Here is a 16,717-nt window from a genome sequence, read left to right on the forward strand (position 1 = left end):
TTTGTTACTCATATACAAGCTAATGAGCCTGACACATCCCCACTGAACTCTTATCACTTCTACACCTGCCTGCAAACATATTTCAAAAAAGTTGACATCTGTCTGAAAGGTAATTGGATGCTGATCATCAAATTGTAATGGGAATTACCCTGGGAATCCTGATCGTGATATGGCTTCCAACTCTTTTGGTGCTGGTACATGCACTCATACACAATAAGGATGATGATGTTACCTGTATGTCCATCTCTTCCCTGGTGATTGATGCTTACAACATTCTGGTCAAGAAGAAATTTTACAAGTTCTATATTCTTTCCATAGGTGCAAGCACTGCAAAAATAAAGGGAAAATTGAATGCTATAGTCCATAAAAGGACAAATACTTTGGGTAGCCAAAAACTGAAAAAGAATTACACAGAGATAAAAATGTAGTAGAGGATCTTTAGAAATGTGCAAATGCATGATTAATACACCAAAGCATGTTCATTTCTGTCATTTCAGAAACATTCTAATTATTCTTGTATTAATTAATTTGCACAGCTATGCAAAATTAATAGTCTGTTTTGCAAAATGCCTCTTAAATAACACTTCACAAACTTACAGCAGCATGACCAAATTGTGTTCTGCCATCTCATTTCTAATTTAGAATATCTAGACTCCAACAGGTTTCTAAGCAGATCAGGCTCTAAAATCAGCTTCCAAACTGGGCAGAAAGAGAAACCATTATTCATGCAGATGTTGATGAACCTGATGCCTTTCCTACCTTTCTCTCTTTTGCTTGCTCTCTCTCTCACCATTCACTCTCTGGTTCTACCTCTTACTTCATGTCCTTTCCTGTATCTCAAGAAACAAACTTAACATCATGCTGAGCTCACCGCTTTCTTTGTTCCTCCTCTTGCTGTTGGTGAGACATTTGTTATTTTGGGTGATCTAGTCCATGCATGTATAACTGGATTTCTGTTGAAAATGGTGTTTTAAACATCTCACCTGTGGAAAGCTGTTTCGCTGAATATATTTTCTTTAGTGAGACTTTCTGTTCCTGAGAGCTGAATTATTTCCTTGACAACTTCAAACTTTCCATTGTAACACGCACTGAGGATGAAGTCAGGAAAGAGTTGTTAACAACACCAGCTGTCTAATGAGGCCCAAACCATGCAAAACAGAGCTTCTCCACATGACTCACAGATGTAAAGGTGTGTCTCCATAGATATTCACCACATGGGGTTGAACTTCGAAGCTGCTCTGGAGTAGGAACTTTACAATTTCATGGTGTCCAAATCGACAGCAGAAATGCAAAGGAACGTGATCTTCATTGTCTTGAGCATTCACTGCCATTTGACCCAGAAAGAGACCAAAGAAATTATTTTATACTTGACATAGCTGGTTTTGGATATTTAGTAATGCTTTATGAATTGTGCATATATGTTATGAAACCTCCTGATAAAACATTTATGGTCCTGTTTCTTTAAAATTGAAATTTCTGTGAGTTTTCATATATAGAAACTACATTACTCAGTGTCATCTGTAGTACACTATCAAGACGATTTTTTGGATGTAGGGTATAATTGCTTTCTTCCAGTAGCAGATGTATTGAATGTTTTGATGTAGCTTTCCATGAGTGAATCGCAGGTTATAAATGACCCTTAGAAAGAGTAATTGCTGTCAGTATATTACAATGTGAAGCAAAAGAGAGATATGTGAAAGAAGCAATCCACGGAGTTATTCTGAACACACGGAAAAATAGCTATTAATTACAAATACTGGCAAGAAACATACTTCATTGTTGTTCTTAGGAAAATAAAATCTAGTTGGTTTTAACGTTTATGTTAGCTTCTTTGCATAGCAGGATCAAGGATTCTTGATATACAATGACAAAAAATAAATTAAAAAAAATAAAGGAGACAGAGTAAGGATATAGTCACTATTGAAATATAAATACATAAAAGGCAAGAAAGGAAGAGAATTCATTCAAATGTCTGGATTACCAATGTTTTCATTTTGCTCAATGCCTCTTTTCCTCTGCAAGGATGATTATGTATGCACTTCACATATTTAAGAGGATGGGAGTATGCTTTGACAAAACATGAAACCATATAAAAGAATGGGCAAAACTGGAGACATAGTATATTATTGTTGGGTGGGAATGGTATTTAACTGTGTTGGTAAAGTATAATTTCACATGGGAAACAAACAATCTGTGTTACAAAGGTCTTGTTCTGTTTAAAAGGTTTGCCCTTCTGGTGCTTTATGTCACAGAATTATGCTTTGTGTATGTTACACACAACTTATAGAAATATATCCAGTAAAAGTGTTTTTTTTCTAAATTCTTGAAGACTTATTCTTGTATCCTTCTACTTGCAAAACCAGTTGCTTTAATCAACACAAAACAGTGTAAGATTAAAAGCAAAAGAAAAATGAAGCTAATTCGTTCTAAATACCTCTCAAATAAGCATATATGCATGAAGGATTTGAATTTGATGTGATTTCTTAAACTTCTGGCTAGCTCATATTCTCAGACATTTTGGGTGAAATAGTAGGGTGGTTGTAGGATAGACGATATTAGCAGGCAATGAGGGAATTTTAACAAATTAATTGATTCAATTGTCTGTCAGTAAGATCAAGATTCCTTCTTGAATATTTGGGTCCCAGTCAAGCAAAACACTTGGAAACTATTAATAAGAGATCTGTTAGGTCAAAATGTTGTTTCACTTATCATGCAGAAGCAGATTCATGTTTCTGAAACCACCTAATTTTGACTGCTGTTGTTTTAGTATAGCAAACACTAATACTACACACTTTTTATCATGAATTTCTATTTTAAAATGATTCTGTGATAGAATAACATAAACCCAACAATTCTTGAGAATAGTTATTACCAAGTGAACTGTGTGAGACCATGGCTGCACGTGCACTAATACCATAAATATGACTGGGAACATTCCTGGCATTCAGGCCAACATTACAGAACCGCTGTTATCTACCAATAGTATCAAACTGTTTTAAGGGCAGTTGCATGCAACCTGTCTACTGGGGACCTGCCCCTGGAAGATCCTTGACCTCCAGGTGGGAATTGTTTGGGTCTGCCAGTTATCCTGGACCACATCTATGCCAGGGAGCCTTCTCTCTGCTTACAGGATAGGTAGTTGCATTCCAGTGCCTGGGAACCTTCTTAGGCATGCCTGAAATGGATATGGATATACCTTAAACATCTCTCAAACATCTCTCTAGGAGAAAGCAAGAAAGAGATTGAACAAGGCTATAGGCAGAGTTCTCCATTGGTGCAGACATAGAAATACTGTTTTCATTATCCAGAAAAGATCTTTGTTTGGTTTTAAAAGAGTGCATGTATTTCTGTGATCCTTATTGTATTTTTTCTATGTTTAAAGATAGAACAAACAACTGGTTGATACCATTCTGATAGGATTGACAAAGCCAGCCTGCCTCGTTGTCGTGGTTCAGCCTCAGCTGGCACCTGAACACCACGCAGCCGCTCGCTCACCCCCCCCCCACCCCTGTGGGATGGGGAAGAGAATCGGACGAGCAAAAGAACTTGTGGGTTGAGATAAGCACAGTTTAATAACTAAATAGAATGATGATGATAAATGATTATGATAATAATGACAGTAAGGTTAATATAATAAAAGGGAAAAGGGAGGAAAGGGAAAACAGGGAACAAAAACGCAGAAACACGAACGATACAACCGCTCACCACCCGCCGACCGACGCTGCCCGTCCCCGAGCCGCGATTGCTCCCTCCCAGGTAGCATACTGGGCATGACGTTACATGATATGGAATATCCCTTTGGTCAGTTTGAATCCACTCTCTTAGCTGTGCCCCCTCCCCTCCCGGCTTCTTGTGCACCCAGCAGAGCATGGGAAGCTAGACATGTCCTTGACTAGTATCAGCGCTGCCCAGCAACAGCCTAAACATCTGTGTGTTATCTCAACAGGTTTTTTTCCATGCTAATTTCAAAGCACAGCACTATACCAGCTAGAGTGAAGAAAATTAACTCTATCGCAGCTGAAACCATGACACTCGTACAACATTTAGGTCTCAATTCAGTCTAGCACCAGATCTTTGAGACAGTTTGCAAGAAATTAATAGACTACTAGGTAATTATCTGCCCATTAGAGATGTCCAAATTTGTACTACGTAGGCTTTTAAGTACAACTTTGACAAACATCTCTCAGGAACAATTCTTTCCTGTAGCTGAGCCTCCTTGGGACAAAGGGTAAATCACACACATTCTGAGCTTCTGTCTTCTTTTGTTTTTCTGTGAGTATAAGGAACATTGAAAATTAAAATAAATCCCTGTTTTAAACTGTTCTGAAGTAATGCTGGGTGCTTACAGAAATGCACAGTCCTCTAAAATGAGCTGAACTTATAACTTCACTGATGTCTAGTGACAGATAGTTCCAAAGATGAATTATGTTTCAGGCCAAAAATAGAACAAAAATGAATTTCTGTAACTTATATTAAGCTTGTAGCCTGCAAATTTCATTAACTGCCCCCACTAACCTTCCTAGCAGTCTTATATTAAAAGGAGTAAAGAAAACTAAACTGGTTTATTTCTCTATTCTAAAATAATTCTTCACTTTATAGATTCAGGTGACATATTAGCCTTTATTTTTTATTATGATGTGGTACCAGAGACAGATTAATTCTGAAGTGCAATAAATAAGAGGGGAATAAATGTCTAACTTTTATAATAACAAATGTCAGCATTTGAGAATATGTATCCACAGAATGGCCTGAAGGGCATCAGTGGTCTCAGGGCCATAAACTTCTACAACACAACAAGGTGTAAGATGGAGCAAGGAAGGAAACATATATCTTCTTTGTTTATGTAGCTGGAAATTTTGTCAAATACTTGCAAGCCATTTCCTTTGCCTCTGGAAGGATATATAACTGCAACACGGGGTGATGGTTTTTGTTTTAATTGATAGCTTTTTGATTTCTAAATGAAACACAACAGGTAAACTGGAATATTGTCTTAAAAAGAAGGAGAATTTCAGAGTCAGAACAAAAGAAAATCAGTCAAAAACACTTCAGAAGAGAGTTATGGACAAAAAATTCATCACATTGATTCAGGAACTGCTAAAGAAGACTACAGGAGAGTTCTTCAAATTGAGATTTTAAAGTATTTTGTATTAAATTGAGGATAGATAGTAAAACTGTCATGGCACTCAGAGACTAAAAATTCAGCTTGCCTTACAAACAAACATTAAAAATGAGCAAATGGTAAGTTCTTGTCTGGAACAAAATGGAGTACTGTAGAAATTATTCTTAGGACCGAGACACTACATCGGTAGAAAGTAACAGGTGAAATAATTTCACTAAGTGAAAGGATAAAAAAGGACAATGCAAGTCTGTTCTTAAAAAACGCGGGAGATTTCCCAATTCCCAGTGAGTGATATCTGTTTAATATTCAGAGAAGGATGATTGAATGTGCCTGGATTTTTAATATCAAACTCTGGTTTTAAATTTAAAGTTGATTATATTTGACAGAGGTGACAATGAATTTCAGAGACACTTCTAAAAAGAGGAGCTGCGACTCTGGGCAGCTCAGCAGTCCTGAAAGCAGACAATTTTTATTAAAAGACCATAGAAGTTATAAAGACAAACAATGTATTTCATAACACGTGGTCCCTGAAAGAAATCTCCAGGACCACCAGTTTGAAGAATAATCAAAAATAGCATTTAACTTATGTGAAGCAAAGGAAATGTTTGTTTCCTGGCCACCTAAGTTCTCTAAGTTTGTAGATATTCTGTTTCTTAGCTACCCCATCGGACTATAAAACAGTTTTTAAAATATGCATTTTCTCTCATTTTGAAAGGAACAGTTTTTGAAGTCATGCAGACATCTACATTAGAAGTTCTACGTCTGCATTGAAGCATTTGAGAAGCAATTATTTCCAGGCCCTCCCTGATTTCAAAGGAATGGAACATAAGAAAGAGTGGAACATACTGATAATTCTAAATTACCATTAATTTTTTTTTTTAAACCCACCCTTCGTTCGCACATTCCTTTTTCTGCTGGAGTGTCGGGACACCAGCGAAAGTGTGGCCATACAATCAGGCCAGCTGACAACACAACAACAGGTAAAACCCACAGCTCTTTATTTTCAATAATCAAGTTTATCTTCCTTCATTTAAGAGACAGGTGACACTGAGAAACAACAAATAATTAGACAGCTTGGACTTTGGTTCAGAAGTCAGTCCTCCTGAGACCCAAACATGTACCTAAAGGGCTCAGCAGTTTGACAAGATGCCTCTCAAGGCCAAGAGCATACCCAGCCCACTGCTAAAACCAGTGAGTCCCTGGATCTAACACGTGTTGCTGAATATTCATTCTTGGAAACTGTATAGAGAAAAGTCACGTGTTGACATGAGTATAGTGAAGCTACAAGAAAAGCAAGAAGGAGACAAAAGTTCAGTCTGATGAAATGAGGAAACAGAATGGCTGTTTAGGAATACTGACAGTTTCGCATTCTAATGAACTTCCTTTTCTACTGTAAGAAAAAAAACTTTCTTTTCATTTTGCTGATTACAATTATCCTAGAAAAAAATCTACCAGATTACAAAGATGAATCAAACATTATGAATTGATACTTTGTATCCCAAGTAGTGCTACATTCTACCATTTGGATTTTCTAAAATATAAAACTTAATTTCCTGCAGAATAAATAATGCAAGTTGGTAGAAATCATATTGACTCAGTAATGCAAAAAGATCTCTAGAAGTTTGGAAGGAATTAAAAAAAGAAAGAAGGAAATAGAAGTTGTTAAAAATAAAACCAGAAATGAGAAATTCAGTACTAAATAAGTTTGAAAAAAATCTCAAGACAGTTAAGGCACTTTAAGTGATAGCAGCTTGGAATGGCATACTGGTCTTTGAGATATATTAATGATCTCAAAATTAATTTGGAGCTTAAAGGAAGCTGACTGATACCTCAAGAAATGTACTTGAAAGACCTTATGTGATTTCTGAAAACACACAGAATTTATTTAGTCCTTCCCTACAGTGTTTATGTTAAAACAAATTATGAGATTAGAATCTGGAGAACCGACTGTACATGTAACATATCGGTTTTGTTTACAGGCATATGTAAAATCTGAACATTTGTGGTGATATATACATGGGTAGTACATTTATATGTTTTTCTTATATATGGTGGTTAGGTTGAAGAAGAACTTTGGTTATTGTGAGACTGCAAATGTTGCTATATTTCAGCAGTATTCTGACCTTTTCAGTGTGATTCAGTGGTCACTGTTTTTCTTCAGTTGCCATGGCCCCAGAGCTGATCAACGAATCAGTCAGGTTATGTTAAAAGAAATACTTCAAGTTTATGACACCAATTACTGGTCTACATAGAAATACTGCCAAAATTTCTTCAGGTTATTTCACCAATTACTTTCATTCCTAGGCATTTAAGAGTTGTTCCTCCACTGCTATATTTATACCAAGTTTTAAAATGTGAGTACTTTGTGAGTAAAAGACTTCCTACTTCCAGTCTCCTTTTTCTTTTTCCAATGCTGAAGATACTGATTTTAAATAAAAGATTCTGAAATGGTGTCCCAATTTCTTTTCCTTTTGGAACAAACTATCTAACTGATAGTGAACCTCCCACTGTCTTGTTATGGTGAGTGAACATCTTTTCCCCCTCTTCATAATTATATCAGTTCAGTGCGCACACATCAAGACTGAAACATCAAGAGCTCACTATTGAAAAAAGTACTTACAAATCTGAGTCATGCTGTTTCCCTCCACACTTTTTTATTGCCCTACTAGGATGTGTGTACTGTAGGCAAGACTCACAGAGAATATGGTAAATTTATATTTTAAAATCTAGCAAAGTAGAGGAAGTTGGGGAGAATCACAGTCTTCATACCACTAGCAGAGCAGGAACAAGGGTATGTGAATGCTGCTGCTTTTGATACTATTGGGGATACTGAGCAAGGAAGAAGACTTATGGGCTCTTGTCCCTGCTTTAACAATTGTTAAAGAATGACAGTGCTGTACAGAGTCAGCACTGAAGACTGTAGGCTTGAGAGCACAGAACTTGTGCAAAATGACCACTCAGCTGTTCTCTCCCGAAGTCATTTAACAGGCGTAGGTGGCTTATTGGACCAGGTGAGATTAGGAAAGAACTGAGCCTGGAAATCTAATATGCTTTTTGAATGTGGCTATAGAGCATCCTTTTTTAACCTTCCCTGTTATGCTCTATTGTTTTTAATTCACCAATAGCTGTGTGCATAGACTGGAACCAGACATCAAATATGATGCTAGATTGAGAAGCAGCAACTGAAGAATTTTGGTAACTTCTTGTTCTTTCTATTACATGCAAGATTCTTGAAGCAAATAAATTTTTTGTTTGTTTGTTTGTTTGCTTGTTTCTTGTTTTTCCAGTTCTGGCTTTCCAAGATCAAATTGTGATATCTCTAGGCAAAATCCTAATCCTAACATTGAAATGAATGGAAGTTTTGCCATAGACTTCAAGGGGTCCGATATTTTACCTTGTATATTGTGGGTATAAGTTAACAAGGGTAATGATGTAGTCCAAAGATGTATTAAAGAGCAGTAATCTTGCAAGTAATATACTGTTGCTTTCAAAAAAATCCTTTTCTTTCTCTTATTCTGAGGATAAGAGATTAATTCCCAAATAACATCAATGTTGTTTAGTATGTAAGAACCTCTGCATTAATACTCATAATACGCATAAAATTTGACCTCTAAGTTTTAAAGTTTATAAGATTTCATAGGATATGGCCACAAGCATGTATGCACATCCTTATGATGCAAGTGTCACAGTGATGGAAAAGTAAGGCTGGAGTGTGGTATGTTTTGTGCCTTCTACATTGCTGGAACAGCATAAGGAGAGGGAACAAAAGAGCAAGCATAAGAATTCAGCAGTACTACTAGTTGCGTACTAATATTAATTACAATGGAAAATATTTTAAATTGTGGCATATGCAAAACATACAGCACTGAACTGTAATGTTGTAGTCTTACTGGCATCAGTGTGAGATCACCTGTAAAAACAGTGCACAGGTTCCTAACTTTCACAGAATACCAAAAGCATACTAATAGATTTTTTATCTGTCCAGCCCATTAATGACCCATCAGGTTCCTCACATACATGCTTTCCCTTACAGAAAACGTCCCACAATGTTGCATATGAAGCACAATGCAGCATATGCATATGGTAAAAAGATTCCCTTTTCTGTGAAATTTTTTGTGAACCATCTGCAATTTCTCTTTTGAGATATTTTAAATTACTTGCTGTACAGTCTTGACATAAATTCCTTCATTTATATGTCATTCACTAGGAGTTCACTTTGCATTGAAGTAATTTTGATTGGAGATACATACCACATGGCCACGTGTTCTCTGATTGCATGAGTGTCTCAACAGTAAGCTACCTCTGAGTATTAATCTTAATTTTGTTTTCTACTGCTGCTTGTCACCTCTGACTTATTAATGGAAACAATGCACATGAGATGACAAACCAAACATGCTTAGAGAAGTGAAGAAAACTCTCCAACTGCTATTTTTTTGTTTCAATTGCCCAAAAATGATACACGAACACAGACAGACCATGTGTTAGGAAGCTAAATTCAAGATTAAAGGCCTGACTCTGTCTATAACATACAATGTTAAAGTTGATTTTTTAAAATATATTTTCTTACCATCAGCTTTGCTTCCCTCTTCCATCAAGAGCTTTGTAATATTGAGAAAGCCTTTGGCAGAAGCTAGATGGAGAGGCCTGTCTCCAACTTCACCACTTGCATTCACATCAGCTCCAAATTTTAGAAGGAGGTGGGTTACCTAAGTATTTCATCAAAGCTAATTAATATACACCATAAAAACAAATATTTTGACAAAATCAAGTAGAATATTGTATTGGGTAATATTATAAGTGAGCATCTCTTTAAAATGGGGAGACAAGATTAAATAGAAAACTCATTTTTAAGTTACATATGTATAAAAATATTAAAATTCTCAAAAGCAGTGCTTATTAATTCTCTAAAATGTTATGTATGGTAAAGAGCTAGACACAAGACACATGTATTTGTTTAACTGACCAGTCAGCATAATAAAGCAAATGCCCTCAAAGTCCACTGGTTTCAGATCCTTAGCTTCCTTTCTGATCAGTGTCTCTTTTCACAAGAGCATCATATGAGCTTTTAGCATAATTTCACAGAAGTGTGACTATTTGTTTAGAAGTGGCTTAGGGAAAATAAGCAAACTAATCTCTCGGTCCAGCATGCAAGGAGCTTCTTGATGTTACTGGGAGATGAGGTTCACAAATATGAAAAGAAGGATCTCAGGAACACATCCGTGGTTCACATCCCTGCTGCCACTCAGCCACAGAAGTAAAGCATTTTCAATCGTCTGTTCATCTGGACTCCGTTCTTTCAAAAGCTTTTCCTACAACAACTCCTCAATGCACTCGAAATAACGTCACTGAAATGAAAAATGCACTCTACATAGAGGTCATCCTTTGAAACCTGAAAATATCCCAGACTACATGCTTTTAGCCAAGGAAAGGTATAGGGAGTGACTTGCATAGGCCAAAATAGACCCATTATTACATTTCACATAAAAGGGCTATTCAGGGCAAATGACTGGACTGCTAGGTTAACCATATGTCAATTATACTTTAGTAAATGAAAGAGCATTGGGAGGTTCAATGCCAGCTTTGGTCAGAACTTCAGATTATGTTTCAGTAAGTCTGTGATCTGTGTGAATGAAGCAAGCACAGTTGGACTTGTCATGTGCACAGTACCTCATGGAAAATCCTGCTCTCTAAATGATTTTTTTTTTCCTGCTAACTTAGAAGTGGCCACAATTTAGTTTGTGAATTTGTGGAAAGCCAATAGAATTGCCATTTAGTTATTACCGGGAAGTGATGTTCGCTCCCTTGGAGAGGCTTAAGATAGTATACTCACATTCCTTATGCATTCTCTGAAATGTGGGATGAATAAGCATCAAATGAAATGTGACTCTGGGTCCACATTGGTTTATAGGTTATCAAAGCTACCTAGGCAATCATTTGTTTCAAGAGGTTTAGAGGGGAAGATACTAATTTTTCCTAGGGTCTAGCAGAGAGGATTAAAGTGTAGAAATTTCCTATTGATATTTGACTCTTAGAGCAATTGGAGATTGACTTAGAAGTCGGTATGTGAGGCCTTTTCATGGTAGGACCCTCTGGAATGTAAAGCAAAAATATCTAACTCTAAACCCGGGTGTTCTACTTCTCAGCTTTCTGAAGAGCCCCCATTTAGTTACCTGTTCATGGCCATAATATGCAGCAATATGCAATGGGGTGAAAAAAACTGCATCCTGAACATTCACATAAGCTCCATGCTGCAAAAGAATATCAACAGCCTAGAAAGAAATGAACAGAAAATTCCAATTAGAAGCACTATATATATATATATATATATATATATATGGTCAGCTAGTAAAACAAGATTTCGAAACCTTACATAATCAGGTCAAAAAAAAGCAAAAAAGCCCAAATAAGCAACCTATAAAGGTGAAGAACTGCATGCAACATGTAAAAGTGAATAACTTACAGTACTTTAACTGAACACTGAATGTCACTGATGCTTTACAAATAAACCTGAAAATGTGTTTGCCAGTAAAAAGACTGATTTATGAAGTAAGACACACAGAAATGAATGTCTGGAGTTTCTCAGAATAACCTTTAATTTTCATGTAACCATTATGAAAAAAGAGCAGCAAACATATCAGAGTTTTCAGAAGTAAAAAAAAAATCAACAACTAAATGAAAAATCCTTTTAAATGTAAATGTGTGAAGGTAAATCCTCAAGCATAATTCCCTTAGTGTGTATTTTAGAAGATAACAGCCCTTTGGCTTCAGTAAATAACCCTAAGAGTTTTCTTTCAGATTTCCACTTTTTTGGTCTTTCAGCAAGCAAATGTTTTCCCGGACAGCTATAAATTATCAAACATTGGCTTTCTGAATAACTGTCAAAATAGAAAGCTGAATGAAACCGCTTTGGACATAGATTGAAGCCTAAGTGCTGCTAATATTTTTATAAGCACAAGGGCCTTGTGCCATGGATTATTTGAGTAGTTCTATGTATCAGTTTTATTAATGTTAACTTTTTGAGTCTACTGATGATGAAAGATGCTGTACCATGAATCACCCACAGTACAGTGAGCAACAGTGAAACACCTCCCTGGCAATCAGAAGAAATGACAAAGGGGAAATGACCAGCTTCTGTGCTATACTATTTATACCTGTGCCTCCCCATTGAGACTTCCACTGGTGATGCCAGTTAATGTTAGCTGCAATGATGCACATTTCCATCAACTGCTGAGACCAGCACTGTCTCAGCTGAGACCACCAAATCATTTCACACATGCAACAATGGGGCCAGTCATTTAAATCCATGCCATTCTCAAGTACTCGCAGAATGAAAACCTGTTACCAAGCAGCATTAGTGTATGGGGATTATTTCTTTACACAATTTAGATTGAAATACATGTTTTCCATGGGACCGACTGAATAAATTTTCTGTGTAAGGTCCATTCCCTGACATATTCAGGTGTGTCTATTTCCCATTAGTTTTAAGTTTCACTATGATATCAGCTGTAAGCTGCCTCTGCAAGCAGCACTGCAGGGCCAGTTCTGTGTCTTCAGAACCCAGGGGCTTCAACAGGTCCAGCACATTATAGGAGGCACCTAAGTGTTGCCAGGACTAGGCCCTTCTGTTGAAGACAGGCTGGAGGATCATGGATTGATATGTTCCTATGAAATTATTCTTTAGCATCTCTCTGAGTACGAATGATGGGATATGTTGGCTGTCTGTGCCCAATATTATTTTCTGGAAATATCCTGGGAGCATACTAGGCAGGGACAGACAAAATTCTGATGTGAATGGGATAAGAAGTGAGAATTGTCTGTGACTTAGATCACAAACGAGCCCCACAAACATTGATGCTTGTGTTTGGCTGCTGTGGTGATGCTCCAGAGACAAGTGAGTTCTGAGCATGTGGCAAGGGAGAAGGCGGGAACTGGCAGGAGTGAGAGGAGTCCTGAATAAAGGCAATCCTGGGGATGGACGTCCGAAGCAGCCATAGCCAGACTCTGCAGATGACACAGAATCACATAACCATTGAGGCTGGAAGGGATCTCTGCAGATTGTCCAGTCCAATGCTCCTATATAAAGCAGTGTCTCTCAGAGCAGGTGTCTCAGGGCCATCCCCAGTCAGGTTTTGAATATTGTCCAGTCTCTAAGGAAGGACACTCCACAACCCTCCTGGAAACCTGTTCCAGTGTTTGAGCACCTTCACAGTAAAAAAAAGCTTTTTCTTCTGTTTAAATGGCATTTCCCAGATCTCAGTTTGTACCCATTGCCATCCATCCTGTCACTGGGCACCTCTGAGAAGAGTCTGGCTCCCTCTTCTTTACCTGCCCCACTTCAGATATTTGTAGACATGGATAAGATCCCCCCTGGATCCTTCTCTGCTCCAGGCTGAACAATCCCAGCTCTGTCAGCCTCTCCTCCTATGTCAGGTGCTCCAGTCCATGAACTATCCTCATAGACCTTTGCTGGACTCACTCCAGTATGTCCATGTCTCTCTTCTCTGGGAGCCTAGCGCTGAAGACAGTACTCCAGGTGCCACCTCACCGGTACAGAGCAGACAGGAATAATCACCTTCTCAACCTGCTGGCAGCACCCTTCCTAATACAGCCCAGGGTGTTTCTTACTGCAAGGGTGCATTGCTAGTTCACATCCAACTTGTCAACAAGGTCTCCTAGGTCCATTTCTGCAAAACTGGCTTCTAGCTGGTCAGCCCCCAGGAAAGTAAAGGTCACATATGAAAGAAATACAGACAATGAATCATAGAATGATTTATGTTGGAAGGGTCCTCTGGAAGTATCCTCCTGATCAAAGGAAGGACTAATTTCAAAGATCAGGTTGCTCACTGTGTTGCCCAGTTAAACTTTGGTCCTTTCCAAGGATGGAGGACCTGCATCCTCTCTGGAAAGCTTTCTGTGCTGCACCACTCTAATTGTGATACCCCTGCCACGAATTTCCCTTGATAAATCTCACATGTGTTGACATCCTTTTGCTGTGCATCCTTTAGTTATGGATCTCAAAGAAGAGTTTGACTCCATAAAAAAAATCTTATGAAAGATCCCCTGAGACCTTTAGAGAAGCTGCCTATCAGCTGAAGAACAGCTCTGTAACAGCCTTAACACACACATTTATCGGGCAAGTGTTAATGTGTTCAGATAGTAAAAAAAGAACACAGTTACTGGTTGGTTAATACAACTGACTCCCTCTGTTGTGCATCCCATGTCCAGACAATTTTCAGTATACTAGTAGCTTGTGGACCAGAGGTGGGGAACACTGAGCCAGTTAGCCTGTCACTTAATGGCTTAGTGACTTTTGAGTGATTTATCTTAGACATTTTTCAGCAAACTACTATCATAAAACTGAAGTTATATCTGTTGGGTCTGAAAAGAGATGTTCGGACCTGTAGCTTTTACCAGAATATGGTTGAAACTCCTTTGGATCAGTTTGGTTTTAATTTAGGCATGCGACCGTGAGGCTGTAACACGCTCAGGGGTGTGACTAGAACTCTGATTCTCCTTAATCTCTTTGGAAGCTGGAATACAAAATGTAGATTCATTTACAAGCTTCAAGGTGTACCTTCAAGATGAAGAAACTGTGTTGAGCAATGTGGATCCACTTCTGATCTTGAAGTTAAAAGTAGATTAATTTTGGCACATTTTTCCAGGCTGTAGAAATGGCAACCATTTAAGCTACTTTATGATCTCCTGATAAACAGAATTTTGTAAGTCATATTAAGCAAACTCTGCTCAACTGTAAATGAAGAGAAGGGTACAGATACAATCTTGATAGTTTCATAGAAAAACTATCTTTCTAAGAAAGAAGAATGGAATCTTAGAAAACACTGAAAGTTGTCATAGGCATTACAAGTAGGTGGGTATGTTGGAGTGATATGCAAGGATAAAATTACTTCTAGAAAGTAAGGGGAACATTTCTGATGCAAAAAAAAAGCTTTAAATTCTCATAGAAAGACAAAAAAAAAAAAAGCTTTTATCCTCAGGAGGCAGACTATGACTAAATGTGCAGCTCACAACCTGTGGGAGATTTTCAAGCTGTAGAGAAAGCAGCTCTTGCTGAATTTATTTAGTGTTGCAAGGGGTCAACAGAATTGAAATCTGCAAGAGTCAGCTAAGGTCTGTCATCAGCATCACAGCCTGGAGGGGAGGGGAGAGGAAGAGAGGGGAGAGAAGGGGTGCGGGGGGGAGAAAAGGGAAGGGAAGGGAAGGGAAGGCAAGGCAAGGCAAGGGAGAGGAGAGGACGTATCTTTAACCTCGCAATGCCTCAATGTGAATGGGTACAGCCAACACAGATTTACCATGGGTAAGTCTCACCTGACCAACCTGAATGTCCTCTATGATAAAATGACTGGATTTTTAGGTGAAGGGAGAACAGCGAATGCCATTTACTTTGACTTCAGCATGGTTTTAAACGTGGTTTCTCAAATATCCTTGTAGCAAAGGTGAGATCTTATGATGGGTGAAAAAGTGGTTAGGTGATGGGTCTTGGCAGGTAGCAGTTAAAAAGTTGTACTCTGCCTTGAGGCTAGTATCAAGTTGTATACTACAGGGATCTATCCTGGGACCTGTCCTATTTAATACCTTTAGCAATGGTCCTGGAGGCAGCAATGGAGTACGTTCTTTTCACGTTAGCAGAGGACATCAAATTATGTCCTCAGTACACTTGAGGGTGGGGCTGCCATCCAGAGGGACCCAGACAGGCTAAAGCAATGGGCCAGCATGACCCATATGAAGCTCAACAATGACAAAACCAAAACCCTCTACTGCGACAGCACAGGCTGTGGCCTGCCAGGGACCTTGGGACCCTGGTAGACAGCAGACTGAACTGGAGCCAGCTGGATGGCCTGGACGCAAAGGTTGCCAGCAGCTTCCTGGGCTGGGTTCACAGTAGCACAGCCCAGAGAATGGGGGAAACAACTGCTCTCCTTTTCCTCGCATAACCAAGTTTTAACTCAAAACAATACTTTGAATACTTTGAACAATACTCTTACTTTGTAATTTTTCTTAAAGTTCTGTTATGAAGTTTATTCAGAAGCTTTTTGAACATTCAAGTCAATTATGATCACTTCAAAGACAATTAATTAAGCTACTCTGAAGGTTAGGAGTCAACAAAATAAAACATTAGAGAGACAACATAAGGACTTTGTATTTTGGACAAGGGCAAGGGATAAGAAATCCTCTAAGAAAATAAAATCAATGTTTATTGACCTTTAGCAGGTAAAGTTTAAATGAGAAGACAACTTCAACAATTAAGGCCTTTGTACCATTGCTAGCCTCTGTACAGCCTTACACTAAAATATCTAAAGAATCTATTATGATTTTCACAGATCCTTTATTAATTAAGGTATTAAAATAAAAATATGATTAGTGGCAAGTATTTGCCTAATTCCCTCCAATTTAGCAAATGTAGATATGATCAGTCATATCCCGCAAAGTGTCTTTGCAAATTATTACAACTCCTAAATCTGTCTATATCTGTAAGAATTTTAGAACAAACTCTGTCAGACTGAATTAAGAAACTGCTAAAGGGGGTTCTGAATGTTTTAAGTACAACTTTCTGATAAATGTACAATTAATTGTCGTTCT

At 38.0% G+C, this 16,717-nt stretch overlaps 1 protein-coding gene across 1 annotated transcript in view; it reads right to left on the reverse strand.

The window, feature by feature from the left end:
* The window catches only part of TNNI3K (TNNI3 interacting kinase), a 106,101-nt gene that overhangs the window by 69,761 nt on the left and 19,623 nt on the right, over positions 1–16,717 (reverse strand). The window contains exons 6-10 of the mRNA XM_064455777.1: positions 11,290–11,388; positions 9,687–9,825; positions 1,180–1,324; positions 984–1,088; positions 233–327 (exon numbers count right to left, since the gene is read on the reverse strand). Coding sequence (XP_064311847.1) covers positions 233–327; positions 984–1,088; positions 1,180–1,324; positions 9,687–9,825; positions 11,290–11,388 — 583 coding nt within the window. The remainder of the gene's footprint in view (positions 1–232; positions 328–983; positions 1,089–1,179; positions 1,325–9,686; positions 9,826–11,289; positions 11,389–16,717) is intronic.

This window comes from Phalacrocorax carbo, chromosome 6 (genome assembly GCF_963921805.1).
Source record: "Phalacrocorax carbo chromosome 6, bPhaCar2.1, whole genome shotgun sequence".
Classification (NCBI taxonomy): Eukaryota; Metazoa; Chordata; class Aves; order Suliformes; family Phalacrocoracidae; genus Phalacrocorax; species Phalacrocorax carbo.